Source organism: Seriola lalandi, unplaced genomic scaffold (assembly GCF_002814215.2).
Source record: "Seriola lalandi dorsalis isolate HSWRI2012SDOR001 ecotype SW California unplaced genomic scaffold, Sedor1 jcf7180002054293, whole genome shotgun sequence".
Classification (NCBI taxonomy): Eukaryota; Metazoa; Chordata; class Actinopteri; order Carangiformes; family Carangidae; genus Seriola; species Seriola lalandi.
This window is the reverse complement of record NW_019524846.1, coordinates 216,072-241,725: the sequence shown is the minus strand read 5'-3', so window position 1 is coordinate 241,725 and position 25,654 is coordinate 216,072. Positions and strand designations below refer to the sequence as shown.

At 40.9% G+C, this 25,654-nt stretch overlaps 2 protein-coding genes across 4 annotated transcripts in view; one reads left to right on the top strand and one right to left on the bottom strand.

Annotated features, from left to right (window-relative positions):
• The window catches only part of dennd1b (DENN/MADD domain containing 1B), a 105,475-nt gene extending 85,228 nt beyond the window's left edge, over positions 1-20,247 (top strand). For both annotated transcript variants that reach the window (XM_087173926.1, XM_023406029.2), the window contains 8 exons: positions 44-134; positions 1,436-1,476; positions 2,855-2,890; positions 3,452-3,508; positions 4,985-5,074; positions 13,316-13,401; positions 13,842-14,064; positions 15,003-20,247. In XM_087173926.1, the coding sequence (XP_087030052.1) occupies positions 44-134; positions 1,436-1,476; positions 2,855-2,890; positions 3,452-3,508; positions 4,985-5,074; positions 13,316-13,401; positions 13,842-14,064; positions 15,003-15,887 (1,509 nt within the window). In that variant the 3' untranslated portion in view covers positions 15,888-20,247. The remainder of the gene's footprint in view (positions 1-43; positions 135-1,435; positions 1,477-2,854; positions 2,891-3,451; positions 3,509-4,984; positions 5,075-13,315; positions 13,402-13,841; positions 14,065-15,002) is intronic.
• Positions 20,248-20,326: 79 nt separating this feature from the next.
• crb1 (crumbs cell polarity complex component 1) overlaps positions 20,327-25,654 on the bottom strand; it is a 22,200-nt gene continuing 16,872 nt past the window's right edge. Inside the window, exon 9 of one of the 2 annotated variants that reach the window (XM_023406027.2) lies at positions 20,327-21,639. In XM_023406027.2, coding sequence (XP_023261795.1) covers positions 21,421-21,639 — 219 coding nt within the window. In that variant the 3' untranslated portion in view covers positions 20,327-21,420. Of the gene's footprint in view, positions 22,063-25,654 lie in introns of both variants that reach the window. The other variant, XM_087173925.1, reaches the window with a different exon arrangement.

The following is a 25,654-nucleotide window of genomic DNA, read 5'->3' as shown; positions in this document are numbered from 1 at the left end:
CACCCCCCTTCTTTAATAAGCACGTTGTAATTTATGGTTGTAGTTCATCGACGGACGGCTGGCCAAATTGAACGCAGGCCGCGGCTTCACCGACGTGTTTGAAGAGGAGATCACAGAGGGGGGGTTCTGTGGAAGTGAGTAGTGCTGGAGCTGTCTATCAATTAGTCACATTATATTTATTTGCCATATTTCATGCAAATGGCAGAAATGATTGTACTACAGTAAGATATAAAAACTGTGAACAAAATAAGGAGCAACCTTTAAAGACACTTCCATTCCCCAAATAAAATAAAATCTAACTCTCTTAAAACTGTACACCAGTTACATGTGCAAAAAGGCAAATCACACAATAATAAACTGGATAAAAAGTTGGTAAATTATATACTATTCTGTAGTCTTCTTATATACATTTTTATAAAATGTTAATTTGAAAACATTTCTGGTCCTTATTGTTTAATTCATTTTGCCATTGTCTAATAAACATGCGTGTGACCACATAAGGCGCTTTAAATATGAATGCACCGATGAACTTTATTGTCCTTTTGAAAAACAGAATGAAATCATTATTAATATACGTTAACGTTGCTGGCAGCTGCTCTAAAATAAGTGTAAACTAAGTCTCTCAGAGTAAATTGGTTTTTATATTCTGCGTGCATCTTGAGTGACATTTGTAGCAAAAGTCTCTATTGGAACTGATACACAGGGGGACATGTAAATCTGACCGTGGCAAAAGAAGATTGACGGCAGAATTAACGATATGTTGGCAGGAATGGGCATTATTGCACGTGAAGAAAGCGGATGAGACATCAGAAGTTTGAGAGTGAAACAAATCCCACAGGACTGCTCAGACAAATTAGGTTGTTTTGATCGTAACACCTCAGGTCTGAGTCATATTTACACGACAAGAGAAAAGAAATGCCATCCAGATGCTGCAGCTAAATACCCATCATATTATTAGGCTTATCTATTCTGATCTTGACCCAAACCCACACTGTCATCTGTAATTATATTCTCTAAACAATCCTCCATTCTGCCCTCACAAGTCCATTATTTCAAGGTAATTTTCAGCAGTAAATGTTTTAGTTTATCATTGTTATTATTATTGGTTAAAGAGCAAAAGGGACAAAAGAAGAAAATAACTTTTCACTTTGAAAGTTTACTGAAAAGAGTTTTACCAGAATTAAGGCCCAAGACATATTGCAGAGCTTAGTTTTATTACCCTCATTATTTTCTTCAACCACACTCCCTAATACTGTCACTACATTTGTCCTGATCAATACAGAAATATATTTGACTTGAATTTAAAATGCTCAATAACAGCTATAGGACTGTGTCTCAGTGTAATATCCATAGTTACCTTTGCTTTGCAATGTTCATACTGTGCTCTTGAGTGCAAAGTGATAATTCATATTTCCTATTTTCTACATCCCTTCAGGTAATTCAAGGTCTTATCAGCAATGGATGCACACTGTAAAGGTATTCACAGAATGTCGTGCATCTCACACCTAAATGCTTTTATCTATGGCTTTTTTTATGTTTCACTCATTTTATTCCAGAGTTATATTTAATTGAAAGTGTGATTGACACGACTCCGTTTGAAGTCCTGGTGTTGCCTTTGGAATGAAGGGGCTGTCTGAATGTACAGATCCAGCTTGAGTGCAGTTTGGTGTGTGAAGCGGCGCGTGCAGCAGGACAGTGGAGACAGACAGGGAGGGAGACAGAAGTGATTTGACGTGACAAGACGTCCTCCAACATGACATGTTGATCTGGCAGCAAACACAGGCGTTACTCCGCTGAACCGACCCAAGAACATAGATCGCTCCCTCCTTCTTCATCTCCTTCTGTCGCTTTCCTCCTCTCCTTTCTCTCTTTATTTCTCTCCCTCTTTTCATCTCTGTCACAGCCCCCCCTCTGTCTCTCACTCTCTCACTCACCGAGCATCTCTCCCTCCCCCTCCCCCTCCCCCTCTCCCTCACCCTCCCTCTCTCCCCACGCCGTCAGCTAAGGCTGAATTAGTTCTCTAGAGTGCTCTTCAAAGGTTTGTTAAAGTTCACATTTCCTGACTGACAGGGATCTATAAGAGGGGCCTTCACCTCGGCCCCTCTCCTCCTCTCCCTCCGCCGACTTCTGAAACACTGTCTGCCATTTACTCTGTTTAGCCGTTTAGCCGACGCTTTGTGCTTACACTAAAGACCAAACAGTGAGAAAAAGAGTGAGACGCCAAAGGAGAGATGCAGCAACTCAGAGTGAGAAAAGAAGACAGGCACACAGAGATATTGGGTACCATAAAGTCAGTCTGCAGAACTCAAAGTAGAAATCAATCACACACAGTCTCTTCCATCGCTGTTTTATTCTGCTTCTAAATAAAAAACCTCCTGAATGCCGTGAATCGTGCAGTTTATCATGGCTCAGCGATATGATACTTTGCCTGATGTCACCACTTTTTTTTTTTCTTTTTTTTTTTTTTTAACTGATATTACACTGCTATTCTGAGCTGCAGAGGGAGTTTTGGATTTTTTGATATTGAAAATTGGTCCTGGGTGACTACTCGGTTGGTTGGAGATGTGGTAGAAATATTGATAGTGATATTGGTGAGTTTACTGTACATCACAGATTTGCAAATGTATGCAAAATGTTACATAAAATAATCAGTCTGATTTAAAGCAATCAACATCTTTTCATGGTTATGCATTACACAAGGCAAAACTCCTCTTATAAAAGTGTATATATTCTCTATATGAATAATTGATGTAAAAATACCTGATAATAATTGGTTTGAATGTGTGTACATGTGTTGAAACTCCTTCAAAACGTCTTTATGCGTCTGACAAATAATTGTCTGTGCCTGTTACAGAGAGGAGGAGCACTCATCAACACAGCTGTGACAAAGGTACGTTCTTCTGCAAAACTGCTTAATAGGCAGCCACATCAGTGCTTTGTTCAATACTGTACGTAAATTAAATTGAATCCTCAAGTCTGTTAAAAAAAAAAAAAAAATCCATTGAAATAGACCTCGCATGACATTCTGCAGGTTCTTTAGAGAAAATGAATCATCATGCTTGAATATATGAAAATTAGCGTAAAATGTGTCTGTTGCAATTGGTTGTGGAGCGAGTGGAAGCATTGTTCATGACAAGTCAGTGTTTGATGAGCAGTAGCATGTCGTTATGTGCTGTACAATAGGTGGTCAGGGTGCCCTTTCATGTTATCGCCTCCTGTTAGTGTGCGAGGCTCTCTTATCCAACCTTTTGTCTCCGTGTTTTTGCCACAGGGATCAAAGCATTTCTTGATGTTACATGAAACCAGTGCAGAATGTTAATGCAACATGTTTTGATTAGTAATCTGTGTGTGTGTGTGTGTGTGTGTGTGTGTGTGTGTGTGTGTGTGTGTGTGTGTGTGTGTGTGTGTGCGTGTGCATGTTTGTGTGTGTGTGTGTTGTTTTTCCACCTAGGCCAAGAGTCATGCCAAGAGGGGCATCCGGGACATTAAGGGCAGACTTAAAGCAAGGGTGAGCAGTGCAGACCTTCACACCTCTCTGACACACATGCACGCACTCATACCGGCATACATACACACATGTACACATAATTGTGTTCTGAGGCACACAGATAGACACACACCCCCCTCATAGAAGCAGACAGGAAGGCTGCTTTACATGGAGTGTGTGATTCTGACGCAGGGGCCTTTAATGACTGTTGAAGCCTGCTTAGCGCTTTGTTCAAGCTGTACATTTTTAACCAGCGCCCCTCTGGCTATGGCCTGTCATGTCATCCGAGCCCCAGCCCCTCTTTCTCTTTTATTGTCTGCATATTTCATCAGTGAGCCTGTGATTTCCTCAAAGCTAATGTAACGAGGTGTATGTTTCCATAAGCCTGATGGATTTGATAAGGCAATAGCAGTTTGATCTGTCAGTGGGAAACTGAGGAGAGAGGGCACTGATGATGAACAAGAGGAGCACGCAGCGCTCCGCGCCGTGCATGCACACACAAACACACACACACACACACACACACACACACACACACAGTACAGGCAAACAGAGGTGCTGAAATCCATCCAATTTTGAAGTCAGATTTCCTGTGCAGGCAGAAGACAAATGAATTCAAGTTTCTTAGGATCACAATTAATCTGCAGAGCATTTTTACAATGTGATACTTCTAGCTGCAGATGTCTGCACAAAGACCCCAGGCACAAACATATTGAAATTAAACTGATCAGATTTGGTTACCTTGATTATTATTGTTGTAACCTGCTAGTGTATAAGGCTGGTGATATACCATATATCTTATTGTCAAAAAAAATGCCATGAAAGACAAAAACCAACAATTTTTTTAGTCCTCTCAGTACTTTCTGACTTCACTACTGTGTCTGTGGCTGTCAGACCCAAGCCCATTAGTTCCTACTGAAGACATAAATCTTTAAAAATACAAATATATACTTTCATTTTGAAAAAGTAAACAAAAAAAAAACCAAAATGATACTGTAGTTTAAAGCAAACATCACTCAAATAGAACCAAATAATATATTTTTTGGGGCGGGTCTATTTCAGATGCAAATTTGAGTATTAAGTATTAAGTATTCTCAGTAACAGAACGGCGTATGTGGGATTGACTAAGATAAAGTACATCCTTCATTATGGTGAAAATGAAGGATCATGTCACCAGGCAACAGTTTATAGATTATTATTTATAAGACTTTGGGTCCATGTCACAGAGGAATAAGCTGTATCAGGCTTTAGATACAAAATACTTGTTACAGCTCATCTTTTCATGGGATTTGTTGATGGTAAGAAAAATGTATCTTCATTTAAATTCAACTCAGAAATCTATTAAATGCTTTTATTTGAAATGGATTAATTTATATAAGGGAGAAATGTATTTAATGTCCTGTGGTCTGGTTAATTCACATAAATGCAAATGCACATTATTCCCCCAAACTGTCTGATGTTTTATTTCAAGATTTACATTCTTCATCTGTCTCTCAGGAAGAAGAAGAAGAGGGGATGACGGTCTGTGCAGGGTCTCCCACCAGCACCAAGAGCCTGTCTCCAAGGAGACTGCAGAAGATGAGACGGGTATGTTACACACACACACATACACACACACACGCACAGAAACACACAGACTCACATCAGTAAATGAGTTAACTACATTTACACTGACTTATCAAGCCGGAGCTCAGTTTTCACTGGACCGACATGGATGCAGTCTTCCACTTCTTCACTCTTTCAGCCATTGCTCTTTTTTCCCTTCCTCCATCCCCACGTTTTTCTTTTTTTTTTTTACCTCCATCCCTCTCCTCTTTCTCTCCTTCTCCCTCTCACTCTCTCTCTTGTAGCAACTCTTAGAAGTACAGTAGTTTGTCAGGGCGCCAAATGTAATGATAAGCATTTTTGTCTTTCAACACACTCATGATGTACATTCAGTATTTTTCTCTGAACAGCACGGACAGTAGAAGCAACTCATCTGCTGGTCAGCATTTCCTCTGAAGAATTTGCTTGTGCACCATAACTGGATAGCACATTTTCTTCTTTGTTGTGTGCAGAGCTGGCATACGATGAGCAAGTACATGCCCGCTCACAAAATACACATTCATCAATAAATTCATCAGGAGAGTTAAGAACATTAGAAAATTATGAGACACTGCAGTGTAGTGTAAATGAATATGCTCACTTATATTTCTTAGTGTTGGAAGTTTAGTTTTATGTAATTAAAATTGCACACTGTACAGTACAAAACACATGCATACAGCCTCAGGGATACTAGTTATATCTCCCACTGCATATCTATACCTCTGTAATCCCAGCTGGAGCGTTTCCACCTCTTATTGCTAAATGAAAAAAAAAAAAAAAAAAAATAGCAAATGGACTCCCAATTCTGTCTAAAAAAAAAAATACTAAAAAAAACATGCCTGCATGCACACACTGACATTTTAGTCACAGTCATGTAAGAGTGTGATTAGGAGAGGTTGTGCTGTCTCTAATTAGCGTTGTGTTTCCTGTGTGTGTGATGAGGCTGGAAAGTCTTAGCACAGAGGAAGGTGTGACGGCCGGGGAGAGGAGAGGAACGGCAATTAGGGCTTTTCTAAAGGCCTCCTCGGACACCCTCCCCCCAGCTAGTGCACACACAAAGACGGGCCAGCAAACACACACACACACACACACACACACACACACACACACACACACAGATTCAGATTAAAAGTTAACATGCAGTTGATGTGCGCACACACCCACAAACACACATGCACTGTATTCAGGATATACACACACTCACACCCCTGTCCATGCCACTGAGGCCTGTTCATTGCCACAGTAACGGGTCCCTGGGGACCACTGGAGGAGGGACACGCAGGACACGGGATAGCATGTCCCACAGCACTGGTTTTGTCTGTTAGTGTTTATATATAGTCCATCAGTTTCTCTTTAGCTATACACAACACATTCTTACCTTTTCACATCGCCTTCTTAACTGCTAATAGTTCTTAATCCAGGTTGGGGTGGTTCAGTATATTATACCAACCCATACACAGTAAAACCCTCATGCAAACCCTCCTGTTTTGTGTGTTTTGAAGAGTCTGTCGATCCAAGATTCTTTTCTGTCAAAAAGACTGAAAATGGAGAAGCCAAGAAAGCCTTGATAATTTATGGCCTGTCGGTGTGCAGTAACCCCTGAAAGATTGAAACTCTTCAAAACATTTGCTCCCAAACAAATGTTGTCAGGAAACTGGAGATGCTTTCAGTGTTTTGTTGTTTTTCAGGATATCCGTAATCGCTTGGTTTCATGTCTTTATTACACAAATTAAAGCACATTAGTTAGAAACTCAAAATGCATGTGGGGGAAAAAAAAAACTCAGGAAAAACAAATGTCGGGAAGAATGTTTTTTGTTTATAAAATACCATTGAAAAATTATTTGGCAAGTATGTAATGAAGTTAAGGCTCCTTTTAGGTCTCCTGTTTTTTTTTTCTGAAGCTGCTACACTTTACTCTTTACTTTTACCTAACTGTTAATGGCACACCTTATTTATATTTCAATTACAGTCCCAAAAAACATAGCTATTGTTCTCACACTCTCTTATCTCTCCGTCTGTCACCTTTCTGTGTTTGTTTCCTGAGATTGCTTCCTATGAAATCTTTATACTGTTGTTCTGCCCACAACTGTCTTGACCAGGTGTTCCCTGCACTAGAAATTGATCTCAGTGGGACTAACCTGGTTAAATAAAGGTTAAGTAACATGAAAAAAAACACACCTTTATCCTCTTATCCTCATAGCTCCTCTTCTCCTCATGCCCACACACAGACCTCCTTTGCTTGGCCTACCCTTATTTCTAGCTCCTCAGTCTTTGCAGTATGTCCTAGTCCCTCTCTGTGCACAAACCAGGCTCCTGTCCATATAATCCACAAATCCAAATATGTCTCCATATGACAATAACAGCTTTTATTTTTCAATCTTAAAAATATAATCTTATAAATAAGAAAAAAAAAAAGATCCTACTGTTTCTATGTGAAACGACATCAAAGCAGGAGTTGTGATCCTTCTTATTCAAACACAAGGGAACAAAACTGCTCCCTCACCTCTCTCAAAGTAAAAAGATATTAAGCATTATATACACCAGGTGACATATTGACATATTCTTGTGCATTGTGTCCTTTGCTACGCCGCCTCCCTGTGTCCTCTTTGCATCTTCATACCTTTGACCAAGTGACAAACAAATGCCTCTTCATCTGCCAGATAAATTCACAGACATGTTTTCATCAGAAGCCACAAAAAAATGTGATCTGATTAAAGACATTCTCCACTCGTGTATGACAGAAAAGAAAAATCCTGATACATTTTTATCATTCATCATTTTTTAGCAAACACCTCTAAGTCTGTCCTTGAAATGAAATGATAATCCTGGAGAAGCTTCTTTTAATTAATCATAGCAAAAATAATCAGAGTTATGAAATTCATATTCTATTTGATCAGTCAACACATGTACCAAAGTGAAAGTGCTGCTGTCATATGCGTACATATTTCAGCCGTATCCGGCAATGTGGGTGATTTGTAGTGTTTGGTGAGCTTGTTGATTAGGAATGTAGGAGTAATCCTTTCGTTTGACAAAAACAAGACTGAATTGGACTGCTGACTTCTCGTCTGATACAACAAACAGCAACCATTGTTCTTGCTCCTGGATGGTTTTGTGTGTGAGTGCCACTTTTGTTTTTGAGATTCTGTATGTAAGATTTAGTATATTTTGTGTGTGCGTGTTTTATGTGGTATTGTGCTGTAAGCGTCCGTAAACAGAAAGTGTGTCTGTACCTCAGCCCTTTTGTACATGAGCATGTATTTCAGTGTGTGTGCCCCATGTACACAAACATGCATGCATTAAACAGTTCGCCTCAGGTTGGAGGCAACAGAATGACAGCTGTTAAGAGAGCAGAGGAGAGTAGGGGTTGGGACAATGTTATGGACAATGACAGCCAGCAGGCTTGTGGCCGGGCTCAGCCCCAGGCTGTGGACTCTTCACCTGGTGAGGCAGAAAAGATGCCAGCCCGGAAAACACCACTCAGCTCCGTGTGGAGGGGAAACAGAGAAGAGAGTTAACACAGATGTAAACCAGAGCAACAAAGTCACATGGATACTTCAGTGTGTGTGTGTGTGTGTGTGTGTGTGTGTGTGTGTGTGTGTGTGTGTGTGTGTGTGTGTGTGTGTGAATGCATGGGTGAATATCTGTGTGTGCTCCATCAGTGGGAGACAGCTCATGTGTTCATGGCCAGTGGACACATATGTACACTGTACACATGACTTGTGAAGTGTCTGTGTTGTGTTCAGGGAAATGCACATTTGTGTGTTGATGATTTCGGCTTGAACAACTATCATGTGTCTCTGAACATGCTTACACTAATATGTATTTTTAATACAACAACACTTAACTTGAAGTATTGCTCATAATGCAGTCCACAGACTTCATTATATTCAGTGCATGATTGAAAATGCTGTAATATGGACAATATGCAAAAGCAATACTTTCTGAGTAAACTGAATAGCTAATAACTGTTTCACAACATATTCACTTACTGTAGATTATAGAGCATACTCTGCGTGTTTGTCATAAGGCATAATAATAGTTTTTGATGTGATTGTAAAATGGAAAATTGTTCAAATAAGCATATAATATTCATTGTAAGATTAATATTATGGATAAATATTTTAAATCAATAATTATGATGCACCCAGTGAACTTTAAGTACAGTGGCTGTGTCCATAGCTGTGTGTGTGTGTGTGTGTGTGTGTGTGTGTGTGTGTGTGTGTGTGTGTGTACATGGTTATTTGTATGCGTTTGTAGTCTTCACTTTTGCCCAGTTTCTCCCCACTTCAGAGACCAAGTAACTAAGTCACGGCCTCCTTGCTGAAACCAAAGTGCCATCTCCTGGCACCGTCACAGTACTGCACTGCACCCATTCACAGAAAGACACCTGGTGATTTTACTGGATGAGTTTGGTTTAGTCTAACAGAATGAGCATAATGCACATTCTCCTTCTTTTATATGGCTCATGTTTTAAGCGAAAAGGAAGTGGGCTTTCAGCAACAGCCAGTTGGACAGAAACGCAGTGGATCTTGCCTCAAACGTTATTCCCCCCCCCTTTCGAGTGAGCAGCTCTTAAACAGGCAGACACAGACTTGGCCATACTTCTACAAAGCCTCTGCCTCTCCCCAAGGTTTGTTTGCATTTTACCGGCATCTCTTTACATACACTGCCAAGTTGTGAGATCAGTGCCCACTCAGAAATACCATATGAAATGTATAATGTAAGACTTGCTATTAAAGTCCGCTTGCGTTTGGCCCTGTCACAGAGAGGCATAGTTGTTCCGCATAACCGGTCATGCAGGGAAGGAAGGGAATAGGAGGGGAAAGTTTGTTTCTCCAAATGCAGCTACTAAAATGGATGATGATGACTATTTTCCCCTCATAACCGCAGAAATGAAATGTAATTTGTTATCACAAATCTGAAGACTTTTTTCAAGCCCCCTTAGATATATTTCATACCTTTTTGCTTATTGGAGGGTCCGGGTATGAAAGGGTCAGAATAAAAGATAATTTAGTCCTGTTAACCATTCTGCCCTCATTTACTCACAATCCAAAACTGAAGACTGGTAATCTGGACTAAAGAAAAGAGAGTATGTGTTTGTTTTTTTTTTCGTCTGACAATGAAACTGGAGGGAGTCAGGATTCTTTTTCTTCTTTAGCCAGATACTCAGGGACACAGACGCCAAAGTAATATAATCACAAAATAACATAAAAATAATGAAGAAATGCTTCCTGCAGAGTAAAAAGGAGTTCACTTTGCAAGAGAAGCGGAGATGTCAAATCTTTTCCTTGATTTAAGAAACACAAGAGGCTTCCCCACCTCTTCCAAAATACTGGATCGAGCTGGTTTTACTGAAATACCCTGACCATTTTTATAATTTTCATGACGCCTGCTCCTCTGCTGTATCTCCTCCTGACTCTTTCGCTCTCTGCGTTCTGTACAGTCTCACTTGTGGTGGAGAGGAAGGAAGCGAGAGCCAGACAATGACATCTGTCACTGACAGCGGAGTGATGGAGGGAGAAAATGGGAGACGAGAAAGCATGGAGGGAGAATCGCTTTTTCATTTTCACCTTTCAAATTCCCATTAGCCGACAGCAAGAAGCTAATGAAGGCGCAGTATGATAATCTGTTGTTCTGCTATTTCATGCTTTCCACTGTCCTGTCAGGCCTGGGGAGATATGGGATGGTGGTAGAGCTGTCACAGCTTTAACACAGAACCTGTTTGCTCTGGTTGAGAATATCTCATTGTGAATGTCTAAATTTGAAGAGTCTATATTTTTTTTTTTTTTTTTTTTTTTACATTGGCATACAGTACATCTAATTTTAGGTCTCAGATTTAACTGCTCTTGTTGGTTTGGACAGCTCTGGAGGAGCAGTAATATTATGTATATTAAGTAACTGACAAAAGCATACTTAGTACCTCACATTACCAGTAAAATGAATACAATATGTTGGCCATTTTCAAAAAGCATAAAGGATATAAACCTACTCCTGTGCCAAATTTGGCGCTTCTATCGTAAAATGCTCAGTTGTTGTAAATAGTTTAATCTTAACTGCTGCACTAAAGGGTCACAGTGAAGAGAGGGAATGACAAATTGATAAAGCCGTGAAGTGAGGTACCATCCATTTACTGCTCCCTATGGAACTTCCTCTCAGGTAGACGGCACCAAAGCTGTAACCGAGATCAGAGGGCCAGGCTTCATGACCTGTGTCTGGTTGTGTATGGGTTCACCTTGCTTTAATAAACACCTAAACGCAGAGAGAGGCCCCGCTTCCCTGCACACAGCCCTGTCGCACAAATGAACGGACTAAATTACTGCATGCACCATAAACATACAGTGCATGTGTTTGTAGTGTTTGTAAGTATTGCTGTCTAAAGCCGACCCTCCCCAAGTATCTCACAGGTGCATCTCCGCTCTGCTGGCCCGCTTTGGCTGGCTGGCATGTCGGCCTGGCCCCAGATTTACTGCCCTGACACAGGAATCCATTAAAGGCTGTTTAGGGATCCCAGGCCTGAGCCCCTCTGAAATCTCTTTCATTATAGCTCCAAGCTACCATGGAAGGGGAGCAGCTTGGCCAATCAGCAGTGCCACCACATGTGTTCGTGTTTAGCCCGATGGCTGAGAGGCTTAAGTGGCTACTGCACACATCTCCTCCGCTGACTTTTATGGAGAAAATGGCACTTTAACTCTTTGTGTTTTTTGTAATAGGGTGCGTATGTGACTTGAGTGTGCGTATGTGAGAGAGAGAGGGAGAGAGTGTGTGTGTGTGTGCGCGTGTGTGTGTGTGCGTGCGTGCGTGCGTGTGCGTGTGTGCGCGTGTGTGTGTGCGTGTGCGTGTATGTGTGTGTCTTCCCTGGCCGAACACAGGCCCTAAATGAGGCCAGGCCAGCCACACGTTACATTCCGCCTGTCTGGCTGGCACTGTGTCGGCTAATCAAGACCGGCTTGGTTCACGGTTCCAATACTGACCCCCACCCCACCCCCACGATTCCCATCATTCTTTGGGGCTTTGAGGAATCTTTCCTCACCTCTCTACATTTCCTTCCTTCCCTTTTTCATTCCTTACCTTCCTCCTTCGATCGTTCTGTCTTGTGTTCCGTTTTCTTTTCCATAAATGTTTCTCACTATTTTTCACCTTTGTGCCTCTGATTTTCCTGCGACCCAAAACCACACTACCATCCTCACCTCTTAAACACACCCCCTGTGCTCCGCTCACTTTTAGGGTTGTAAAGAGCCTTTTTCTCAGTGTTGGGCTTTGATAATGTGGCTAACGTGAGTTTACAAAGAAACACGCAGAGAAAAAGAGAGGTGGAGCCAAGTAAGTGTAAAAAAAAAAAAAAAAAAACTAAAAAAAACAGGGAAAACATTGCAGTGCACACTCATGCGCACACACAGATTGTTAGCAGTGATAGCATGTTAACTTAACTGCATCCCGTTAGTGCCTGTATGTGCACAAAACGCAGAGAAAGACAATTTGAGATATTACCAAAAAATAGACATAGAAGGTGAGCATCAATATATAAGAAGGTAAATGGGCAAAAAGCAAAGAGTGTACATTAGAAAGTGAAAGATAGTATTAACATAAACGAACATGCACACGCAGTGAGGGAGGAACATGTGCGTCGTAGTGGAAGGCATGTTAATAAGTGGCCTGGGGCAGATTTGGGCTCCCATGGGGAGAGTCCTGCCCTGCTCTGTAAAGCTTCTGTCTCTTCTTTAACCCGCCCATTAAACATGGTACACAGGTGGCTTATTAAACTGTGTCAGACAACTACAGTACACACTGATCATTCAACACGCAGCAGTGACAAATACAATCACATGCACTGGTGCTGTAATACAAATGATTTCTGCTGTTGCCCTCATCTTAACTCACAGTGCGTAAGTAGCTTGTAGTTCACATATAATGCTGAGTTTGATAAAACCCTGCAGGGGATATTAAAGATTTTTATCCCCAGACTCAAATTTGACAAATTTAGTCTCAACCCTGAGGGTTCAGGCTCATTAAAACAAGCTAGTACTCCTGTCTTATGGGGACCCACCAAACACAGACCTGCATCTTTTTTCTACCGAGTCCCAAGTCATATTTTTATGAAAAGCTGTACCTCAGCAGAACACCACATTCTGTCTAGACTCCATGTTGTATCTTTAAGCTGAGGCTCCCCCTGAGTCCACTTTTTATTGTTTTATCATAGTCTTTTTGTCTAACTGCATCCACTTGCTGTGTTATTCTCATTAACAGCATAACTTCAGCAAGTCTCCTATGAGCATGGGCCCTCGAGATCTTGGCTACGGACTTGATGATGATGAGCTGGACAGTGCAAGCAAGTAAGTTCTCCTTTTATGACCTATTGCCCCTCAGTATTTTTTCACTGAAGCCATTTTCATGTTGTTTTAATTATGCATGTCAGGTATATCAAGATTACTGGCTGACTGATTCATTTTATGAAGAAAAAGTTGATAGCCTGTTGAAAAGTGCATTTCCTAGCTGAATGAATCTTTTTTACTCATGATAACACTGCCCCCAAGTGGACATACAGTATTTTGTAAGTTGAAAGAAATGTCAGTCATGTACTGTAACTACTTTGGTTCTAGTTATCGCAGAGAAACTGTTGACAAAAATACATAATTTACTGTACATTAAATATTATGTTTGAAAGTTCACAGCAAAGATTAGCATTTGATGTTCTCTAAAAACACAGTTATCTTCTGAAAGATGACCCAGCGTTTAACTCTGCCCGTCACTGTCGCTTCTCCTCTAAATGCAGAATCTCCTCAGAGGACAGCGGGGATGTTCCTTCCTACACTGAAGACAGCGATGATTCCTACTCGCTGGAGCTCGACATCGACTCTTCCCACTCAGGCCAGATGAATCTGCTGGAGGAAATACTCGACTCCCTGAACACCACAACGCTGGAGCAAGGCAAACTCAGCGCTGCCAAGAGCCTGGACTTCTTCAGGTCCATGGATGATTTAGACTACAAGGCCCCGGTACGCAAGAGAGGAAGACTAAATGAGATTTTGAGAGGGACTAATCATTATTTATAGAGACATCTTATTACAAAAACATAATTTAAAAAAGTATCACTGTGTGACCAGTAATGTGATGATACATTGATGGATTAAAGATAGATGGGTGCAAATAGTCATCGTAAAATCTGCACTCAGTTAAATTAATTCGGCTTTACAGAATGCATCGCTTTTGTGTGCAGCTTATCAATTGCTTGATTTATTAAGACTTTCAGTTCCATAACCAAGCTTTTTTTTTTTTTTTTACTTCAAGTATTTCCATGTATCTCCCTCTTAAAGTCTTTTATTACCTTCAGATATGGACATGTTGCACATTTTCTTTTACAGCATAACCATGACTATTTAAAACTGAAGAAACACTTGATGTGAAAAGTTGCCTTTGAGATTTATAATGGATTATTTGGGATCACCCTCAAGTTTATCACAGTTCTGAAGGTGTTAAATATTACAGCTTATTACAAGGCAGTAACCACATTAATCAGTTTAAGTGGTTGGTTCAACTAAATGCTTAGAGCTGCCTCATGATCAATAAATAACAGAATATTGTTTAATATTTACTCAGATAACTTTTACACAAGTTTCTCATGTCACTAACCTTTCTTACTTCATCGAGGTCAAAGTTTAACACCTGGAGTGTGAATAGTTTAGAAAAACACTATAACCAATGAAGAACAAATATACTATTTAGTAAGCTCCATTAGGTAGAGTGGGACTTCATAACATCAGTATATTAACTTCTAGTGACGTAGACCAATCCTGTGCATGTGCCAACTCCACTTAAACAGTTGTGTATCTCAGCAGCTGGTGTTTTCACCCATCAAGGGTAGATATTTGGGGACACCCAGGTGTCTTCATAAAGGTTTCTGTTTAATGGTATTACCTTTTATGTTCTGTTGCAGACCAAACCGACACTTTCCAGCGAGTCTAAACCTGCAGATGAGAGTGGAGGTGATGGTGGCGGAGTTGGGGATCAGGGGGGTTGGAATATGGGCCAGGACGACAGCGCTGTCCACGGGAAACACCTCCCACCATCCCCACGCAGACAGCCCAATAAGAGCAGCATGAAGGTGTCCAAGAAACCTGCAACAGCTCCTCCAGTGCCCGTCACATCTGCTGCACCCCCAGACCAGGCTGCTGATTTCTCCAAGCCCCTGTTATTTCCTCCTAAGCCCAATTCTGACCCAGCCCTTCATACTTTACCTTCAGGACGACAACCAGGACACCGCTTCTCCTACTCGCCCGTACTGTCCCATAGACCCACGCCGTCACCTCCCACTCTCTCTAACACCCAAAGTTCTCCAGGAAGCGTTTCTCACCCAGACTGTTCTCCTGGTCCAGCGGGCCGGTCTCGGACCATCTCAGACCCCCAAACCAGCACGGAACCTCCTCAGACCCAGAACCAGAACCAGACCTCCTCCACCAACGTCCTGAGGAGGAAGGTGCTGTCCAAGGAGACGGTGAGGCACTACCAGGAAAAGGCTCTCCAGAGGCAGGGCAGCAAGGGCCACCTGGAGGGTGAGGGGAACCCATCGAAGCACAGACAGTCAGCTATGCCGGTCCCGTGGGAGAAAGAGGTGTCCAAGGAGGGGCTCCTGGGGCTCGGCCTGTGTCTGGGTCAGGGTAAAGGCTCTGGGGCAGCTGTGGTGCAGGATCAAGGCCTCCTTGAGGAGATTGAGTCCATGTGTTGCCTCAGCTCCGTCCTCCACACCAGCCTGCAGCTCTCACAGGTTCACTGCAACAACAGTCACCACCAGGTCCAGGGCAAAGCCACAGATGAGTCCTAAGGGACGTCAAAGACTGGGAGTCTGTAAAATGCCATAGGTCCTAATGAAATATGTTCACTGTCATTCTTCTATAGCAATTAGCTGCAGACACAGAGAACATGATCGGTTCAGAAGTTTTTTTTTTTGTTTTTTTTTATCAGCACTCAGCCATCAGGAAAAGTCACAAACGAATTTGATGCCATACAGGCATCGAACCGTAAGCTACAACCTCTATTGCAGGAAAAAGATGGAGATGAATTGGTGCGCCGTAGAATTCTCCATCTATCATCCAGCTCTGTATTTATATAATGAAATCCTTATTTTTTGTGAAAGAAATCTGCCATCGTAACAGAAGTATTTTAGCCTATTTCCAGTTACACGTAAACTTGTTTTAAAAACACAAAAATTCAACTTTGTTTTGGAAAAGAAACAGGTGAAAGTCATCTCACTCCAGTGGCAGGTTTTTTCACAACCAACACAAAATAAGTACTTTTCTTTCAACTGAACTGGGTGTTTCGCTGAAGTAACAACAACTTATGAGTTTAACAAGTTTTTTAAAACAAGTGGGAAATGTTGAAAGATAGCGACACTCCAAAAACACAAAGTGAGGCCATAGGAGTGCGATTTTTTTTTTTTTTTTTTTGGAGTGCTGTTATCCCAGTTGTTTTAAGAAAATACAACTTTATAAACTCAATTACAAACAAGAAAGACACGATAAGAAGATTTGTTTTCTCCTGTTCATAGCATTTCTGCCTGGATTCGACTAAATTTCTGGATGAGGTATTTTTATGTTTTCATCTTGTAACACATTCAAAAAGCATCACCCAACAATAACCCATGAATTATATTTTTGGGGAAAACGTAAGTAGCCAACCGGTGATGGAGGAATTGTTAATTTTTCAATCCAGAAAAAGACTCAGAATTAAGAAGGGACGATAGCTCCTCAACACACCATCGTGTCAGTCGTCTACTCAGTGTTCCAAACATTTCACATGATTAAACTGAACTTGCACTTGTAGATTAACTAATAATACTCAGTAATTACTACCTGGTACTTAAATCATTTGAGCGAGAACAAAAGTGAGACAGGATTTTCCAGATACAGAGTCCACTCGGGCCTTTGAAACTAATTATACACTGTGTAATATAATGTTTTCTATCACCATGCCTTAAATGGACATGTGATTTGTTTATGATGCTCTGGTGTCTTAATCTATAGATACCATAACAGGTACTTTGTAATCAGAATAATGTCAGATCTTACATGCAACAATTAGTAGTACTTAAACAGCACTGTATTTATCTGAATGAATAGAGTAGTTAATAAATGATGTGCTTTAAGCTGCTGTTTTTAAATTGCATTCCAGATCATGAGATGTGCACGTAGGAACCTCTCTTTCTCTCCTCTTCCTGCGTTCCTCAGGACACTTCCGTCACTCTGACGAGATGCAAATACACTCAAAAGTTAAAATGGATGATCTGAAAAAAGCCAGTACTCTTGTTCCATCTCGTCTTCTTTCTCTTTTTCCACCTTCACCACTCTGCTCCTCATGTTGTCTCTCCTAATTTTCTGCCTTTTACTTCTTTCAGCAAATCTACTTCTCACTCTCGACCTTAAAAAAAAAAAAAAAGAAAAGAAAAAAAAATGGTGGCCAGTTGTTGTGGAGTTTGTGAGGTTTGGAGTGGATGTGGAAAGGGTGAACTTTATAGGATATAGCTGGCAATGCTCTACACTTGAGTTATTATCATCAAATCCCATGGAAAGACCAAAACTAACAATACATTATTCTGTCTCATTGCTTTCAGACTTCCCTACCCTGTCTGTGGCACTCAGCCCCGAGCCCATTTGTTCTTACTGGTGCTGTAAACTTTTAAAAAAGAGTCACAGATACTGTCTCAGAAAAGGCTGTCGCATCTTTAAATAGGAGTAAATACTGCATTTGTTGGGGACTATTTTAATAATTGGATTACTAGTCAGTATCAATTTATTGTTCTGGTGTTTTGATGGGGTTTGTTGACATTTAAGAAAAAATCCAGAGTATTTCCAGACTTGTATAAGTCAGTCTTTATCCTCTTTCTGTCTCACATGAGGAAATGCAATCTCTGTCCTTCAAGGTTAGAGTCACACACTGTAATGTAATGCAGTGGTTGATGATTGTACTGTAATGAAGCAATACAGTTCTCCTCAGAGAGTCGCTACATGGATGTAATGTGTACAGAGTCTAAAGTATTTCTATAACAGACTCTCCTGTGGAGAGAAACGCCATGTCCAGAGATTGTGGGTTCCCATCATTCTCTGCATCGCCACAAACCCAGAGAAAAGGAAAGAAAAAAAGAAGCTTTTTCATGTGCTTGTGTTGGGATTATTACATTTATGGTTCGTTGTTCTTATGATTTATGCCAGACGCCAGTCGGTGTGGCAGTTTAATAGCAGCTATTTCTCCACTTTTTGAGTGCTGCTCTGCGTTAACGATTTGCTCATAAAGTCTTTGGCGTGCTTCTAAAAGCCCAGGAATCAGTCCTAGTAATAATTCCAAAAAGGAAAAAAAAAACAGACTCCAGAACAATCTCTGTACTGGCCTTATTCATTGCAAACACTTTAAAAAACTTATTTACTATGCAAATATTTAAAATGATCAGAAAGGTCAGTTTTTTTCACATTATATTATATACGATTCTACTTGAAAAATAATCACAATCAAAATAGTTTCTAGTGGGAATAAACCTCGCGTCCCTAAATAAATAAATAAATATTAGAGTCTATTTAATTGTGTGAGCTGAGGTGTGTCTTTTGGTGTTAAAGAGGGAGTGTATGGTGTGCCTTATACAGTCGGAGTACCATCCAGTATAATCACAACAAGGTACAGTATTATAGAAGGAATGAGTATGCAATGTTTTCGGACCACCTTCAATCTCAGTAAGGAACATTGAACATTTCGGTATTTATATGATAAACACACACAAGAAGCCCAACTTGGACCTGAGAAACTGACCTGAATTGAACTTGGGTTCTCGCATTGTTTTTGTAGCTGCTCTGTTTCTGAGTTTCAGCTGCAGTCCAGCTGGAGTTACTCAGTGTTTTCCTTTGCTGCGGTGGTCAGCGGGAACCTTCTTGTCTGTATTTAAGAGAGGATCTCTGAATTTCTCTGGGTTATTCGTCCTTTTGTAAATTAGGTACTTTCTTTGATTGTACTTTTAGGTGATTACTTGTATAGTTTGTGCTCTTCTTCTTTTTGTTCTCTCTCTTTTTTAAAACACCTTTAACACTCATTCTGAGCTAACTGTATTTAAAAACATTTCTCAGACGAGTTTCTCTAGTTGATTTCATATTGATGAAAGATTATTTTCAACTGAATAGATGTGTATTTTTTCTGGCTTGAGTATATTTTACATGGATAATATATGATTGGTGTTGTATGTTGTAAAAAAAAAAAAAGACCTAATATTTGAATGTTTTAGATTTTATTTTTGGAGAAATGAAATAGAGAGAGAATATTAACAAAATGTCCCATGTAGCCATTCATGTTCAGGAGCATCTGACACGTTTTAATGAGCAGAGACTGACGCTTGCTTGTACATGGTACAATGCTTACTGTTGTATCTGCATGTATGTACCTGTATGTGTTGTATGCTATGATTTTGTTTTGTTTAGTTTTACAGTTGTTGTTTATTCTTTTGGTATTGATTATTAGTTCAGTATTTAGCAATTCCATCAAATCAAAAATGATGGAAATGAACATCATTCTGCCTTGCATTGGGTATTGTAGAGTTGATTGTCATCTGCCTTGCAATTTATGTAGAGGAAAGCATTTCTACTTTTTTTTGGTTAACCGGCTACTGTAAATCTAACCGTAACTCTGGTCCCGTTTACACTAACGTCGTTCAACGACATAGAGAGGATTGTCAGGGGATTTGCATTTCAATGTCTGCAGGCTTGTGACAGCTAAGCGAACAGTAAATATATAGTAAGTATAAGTGTCCTGAAATTGCAAATTTGGAGTGAGGGGAGGTTGAAAGACTATGTAGCAGTGTTCAACTTTACAGAGATATTAACATCATTTCCCTGAAATTACGCATTTTAAAAAAAAAAAATTAATATTTTCAGTATATGGACAAATACACTGAATGTTACAATAAGCAACTTTTTAGTTTTCATTTCAGTCTCTTGTTTGGGTATCGTAATGATGATTAACTTTTCTGTATGCCATTTACTGATTTTCTGATTCTGTGCACACTTGCATGTTTTCATGGCAGAGAAAACAACTGTCTTAAACAACTGAGGTCAATCTAATGAGCTATTGATGATGAGTAACTTGGTACAACTGCACGTAATGTATGCACTGTGAACTGAAAATAAATTATACTGTTTCATTCCTATGCATCACCAGACTCATTTTCTTTATACCAAAACACTGTATCAACATAGACTCACATTATGTGGGGAAAAAAAAAAACATGTGTTGTATTGACAAAATAGTCAGTGTGGTTTATTGTGTATTTACAGTTCACACAGCCAAAACCAGGTAAAGCAAGAAACTGCCCCAGGGTCCACACTGTGCATTTTCCAAAGCTGCATTTCATTAAATTGCCACAAATAAGACAGACAGAAAACCTGGGGCCAGGTGTTATTCCAGTACAGGAGCACTGGTTGGTTTTTGGGTCTCTATGCACTTGGAGGTGACAGAGCGTGTGACTATAAGCGTGTCGGTTTATTGATTAAGCAAACACTAAAAGTAGAATCACACTGTCCCTAAAGACGTAACACTTTGTAGACCTTGAATAAATCAACACGAATAAATTCACTTTAATTTTCCAACAGATTTTCCGTACAGCTGCCAATAATTAAAAAAGGTACAAAGTAAAATTCACAGTTTAAAAAATAATAAGCAAAACAATCAGTACAGTATGTACAATTAAAATTACAACTTAAATCAGACAGCTCGAGTTACTAACGATATACAAGCCAACCTTGAAGAAACTATTCTCAACTAGTGCAACTATAATCCTGAAAGATGACTACTAGAAGTAGAAGAGACAATTTTCCTGTAATAAATACACATGGATCGAATTTAAATAAGGAATGTTTAGATTTATTCTGCTTGTTTCGGGATGAGGTTTTAAGATATAGTGTAAGTGGGTGTGTGTGTGTGTGTGTGTGTGTGTGTGTGTGTGTGTGTGTTCACTGGTCCATCAGCTCTATAATTATGGACACAATGATGTGACAGACTCAATACCTGCTGATTGCAGATCTTTGCATTTAGATGGATGAACTGCTGGGTGGTGAAGCCAGGTGCAAAACATCTCTGGGCTACGTATTTACACACAAGATCTCATACAGTCTTCCAGCATGTGCATTGGCGAATGAAGAAAGACAGCAACGATAGTTTTAGGATGGAGGTACTGCGAGGTGAAGACCATGTTTACAGGCAGGATCCAGATGTTCAATCCCATCTGAGTTGGCCATACATCTGGTATCAGGAGTATTTCTGCTTATCAGCTCCTACACGACTCTAACAGTGAGAGCCTGCATGTAAACACTGCCCCCACCTGCATCTCATATCAGTCTCTCCATAGGTGGCGGCTGGGTGATGCTCCACATCTCCACCCTCGATCCCTCCTTCTCCTGCCGGCTTGGACTGTAGGTGCCGTGGGTGGCGCGGCGGTTTAGCGCCACCACCAGTCCAATGGAGGTCAGGATGAGAACCAGCAGCAGGACAACAGACACCAGACTGATGGACAGTAAGAGGTCAGAGGTCAAACCCTCAGAGGTCAGCTGCGGGGAAGTGGGAAAGAGAAACAGATGCTAATAGAAAAAAAAAATAAATTCAGGCAAATGTTTTGGTTGAAAGATTTTTCACACACAGGGTACACTGTTTATTTCTGTCTCTCTCTCACACTTTCCCTCTGCAGTCACACACTCTTACACACACACTTCTCCTCTCCTGCCTGCTTTACACTACACCAGGCGCTCCACGCGCGCTGCCAAGGTGCTGATGGATGTGTTTCCCAGCTCAGCAGGTGGGCTGCGACCACCAGGAGCCTCGAGTTGCCGTGGACTGAAACCTCCCTCCGTCTGCCGCCTCTCGCGCAGTTTGGCTACGGCCATCGCCAGCCCCACCATCACCACTACCGCCAAGCCAATCAGACACGGCGCCAGCACGGCAGCCACCCGAGAGCTGTCTGGAGCACGCTTTATCTGTGGAGGATCATACACACATATACATACATACAGACAAGATGCTGCCTGATGATCCCATCAGCACATAACACCACCAGAAAAAAAAACAAAAAAACACTCACACACCAAAAATAGCTCACACACACACACTCTTTTCAAGTCGGAAGAAAAGCTATTTTACATGAGGTGTCTGAGGGTGTTTCAATGACTTGTGAAACCTGCTAAGATTCATTTTTAACACACAGCCCTCGTGGCCCTTTGATCTTCACACACCAAAAAAATAAAAAAATAAATACACACACACAAACAGCCTCACCACCGAGCAGAAACACCAGTACCCTGCATGCAAACACACGATTCTGACCTCACCGGTCAAACCCAGTGAATCAAGACGAATCAAAGCCTCCAGCAGCAGGTGAGTGATTGTTAACATTCATTAACCAGAAGCAGCAGCAGATTGCACTTACATCAGTCGTCGTGGTAGGTGTGATAGTCGTGACACTCTGAGTGGCTGATACAAGGTTACCAACAGCACAACAGCTGTAAGTATCGTCCCATAGCACTTCAAATTCTGGCTGACACTATCTCCATAACTAAAGCCTCTCACTGAGCTTGTCAGGTTACACAAGGCTCTGGGAAAAAAAATCTCAGAAGTAAGCAAACTTTACACTGAGCAATCAACGTGGATACATAATTCTAATAAAAATACAACCATCCATATCCTGAGGCAAAAAAAAAAAAAAACTTGCTGTAGACATTACACTTCCCTTTTCCTCGCTACAGGTTCTTTGTTGACTCCTGGAAAGTGCTTACCTGTCACCGCAGCACAGTTGGCTGTCAGAGCAAGTGTGACACAAGCGAACCGGAGCAGCCTGCAGCCAGGACCCGCCATCAGTCACTGACTGCCACACACACACACACACACACACACACACACACAGAGAGAGAGAGAGAGAGAGAGAGAGAGAGAGAAAGAGAAGGAGAGTCGCGGAGATGTCTGACTAACCAGTCTCTAAGGTACATGGCAAGGCCACCCTGAAGCCACAACAAGAGCAGCTACACACACACACACAGAAATGGCAGCTATGCTTCCCTGCTGTCAGCACAATCAACCCAATCTGTGCGTGTTTGTCTATGTGTGTGTGTGTGTGTGTGTGTGTGTGTGTGTGTGTGTGTTTTTGTGTGTGTGTGTGTGTGTGTGTGCCTGCCACATAAGCTGCCCTCATACGTTTCTGTGAAGCAGACCGAACTTCTGTGAATGTCACCAGTTCTCTGCTGAAACTGCACTTCAGCGGCACATGCTGCTGTTTCTGCTGGCAAAGCACATTTCTCTCTCTCTCTCACTCTCTCTCCCAAAGGATGGCCACATCAGTGCCAGCACTGAAGAACTGCTTCCCATTTCCTCCCCCTCTTTCCTCACCATTAGGGCTGCAAAGGACACACAGAAACACACACACACACAGAAACACACACACACACACACAGACTTGAAAGAGACAAGACGGGAGCGAGACAGCAGGTGTAACGAAAGAGAAGTGCCATTGCATATTTACTATGTGGTCAAAAGTATGTGGGAGCCTGAACGTTACACACATACGTTAAACAAAAACCCCACTCCTCTGGGAAGATATTCCAACAGATTCTGGAGCCTGGCTGCAAGTTATTTGATCCCATTCAGCCACAGCAGTATTAGTGAGGTTGGGTGATGAGGGCTGGGGTTAAGCTCAGGATTTTGTGTGAGCCAGTCAACTTCTTCCACATCATCAAAAAGACTTTTTTTTTTATTAAAGGAAAGTAGGTCTTTAAACAACAGTCATGTGCCCATATGAACATTGAAACAAGTTTTTCTTGATGTAATCATCCTGTTCATACTGGCCATTTTAAAGGCTTCAGCTGTCCAAGACTTGTTTGTTATTTTCCCTTTACTGCAGCTCGATGGGGAAATAGTGTCATTGGAAACAGTCCTTGGAAGATACTGTATTTACTTGATTTGACTATTTCAGACTGCTGAACCCTTTTATTAACTTCAGATAAACTTGCATGGACGTTGCAACTTTGGCTATGAACTTGGGCTATTCTGGGATATACCCACACTAGATCTTGTTAAGAGAGATTAGGTGTCTATGTTTGGTGTCACGGGTGCCATCTGACTTGGGCACGTCCACTTCTCCACGCACAGATACGTACACCGATACACAGTTAATAAGTTTGTAAGTAAGTTTGTACCAAGGTGAAAATAGGACGTGAAAATGTGAATCAAACAAATATGTTGTTATGGAAAAGAAAAACAGTTGATGAAAAGACAGACAAACAAATCAAGATTGGTAAGAAAGATTTTTTTTTTTATTTGACAACAACAGAGACAGACACAGGATTTAAAACAGAGACAGGACATGAGGACAGAATATGATGGAGGAAAGACAAAGATAGAAGTGACATGTATCATACATGGATCATTCAGCACAGTGTCAGCACAACAACACTGAGAAGACTACCATGAGCAAGTCTACCATGAGGAACAGACAAGTGCAATGATTCAGAGCGTTATGAAACGTTGACCACAACAGCATGGTAAATGTTGATAGGTACCGTTCAAGCAGAGCCGCAGAGAATTCAGGCTTAAAATATCCTCGCCTCACACAGGAAGGTTTAGAGAAAGAAACTTCTTCTTTGGTACAAAACAACGCACAGCAGTCAGTCAGTCAGTCAGTCAGTCAGTCAATCAGACACCGCAGTGCTCTGAATGCACATCAAGAACAAAGAGACATCTTGTCGTCTCCTAGCCCCTGTAGGTGCTTTTTGTGACTGTTTTTGATAGTTCACACGTTCATCCGTACGGAGCTCGAAAAATCCAGTTCAGACGAGACTGACAGATATCCTCAATGAGAAACATTATAAATAACTAAATAAATTATAATGTTCCTCCCTTCACCAAAAACGGGCTTTATTGAATGTAGACTATCCTTCCCTTTAGACCACAGTAACCACCCTGCAGTTTTGTGCTGACACAAATATATGATCAATTAATTAGTCAAAATACAGATAATAATTACCTTCAAGCTTAATAACAGATTCATATTTTAAGGGATTTATGAAGCAAACATTCTCTGATTTCCTGTTTCAAATTGAGTTTGTTTAGTTTTTTTGGACTGTTGCTCAGACAAAATGAACGGTTCGAATGGGCCCTGACAACATGTGATGGCCATTTTTCACATTTTATAGATTGAATGATGAGTAAATTAATCAAGAGAATAATCAACAGATTCATTTATAATTAAATTAATTTGTTACAGCCCTAAATGGTTTTGTCTGTGGTGGTTTTACAAGCAATTACCGCCTGTGTGATTTACAGCTACTTAAATAAGTACATCAAATGGAGTAAAAGAAATAACTATATCGAATAAGGTGCTTCTGATTACCAAAGTGTCATTTTAAGGCACAGAAACAGCTCTGTGGTACCATTACCTGCACATCGAACTAGAGCAAACCCTAACATATGCAGTGTGCTGGACATTACATTTGTGTAAAGAAAACTACAGGGCTTTTCCAACAATTAATCACCTGTGCAAATACACTGACAAAGCTTCAGACCCCCGCCACCCCCCACCCC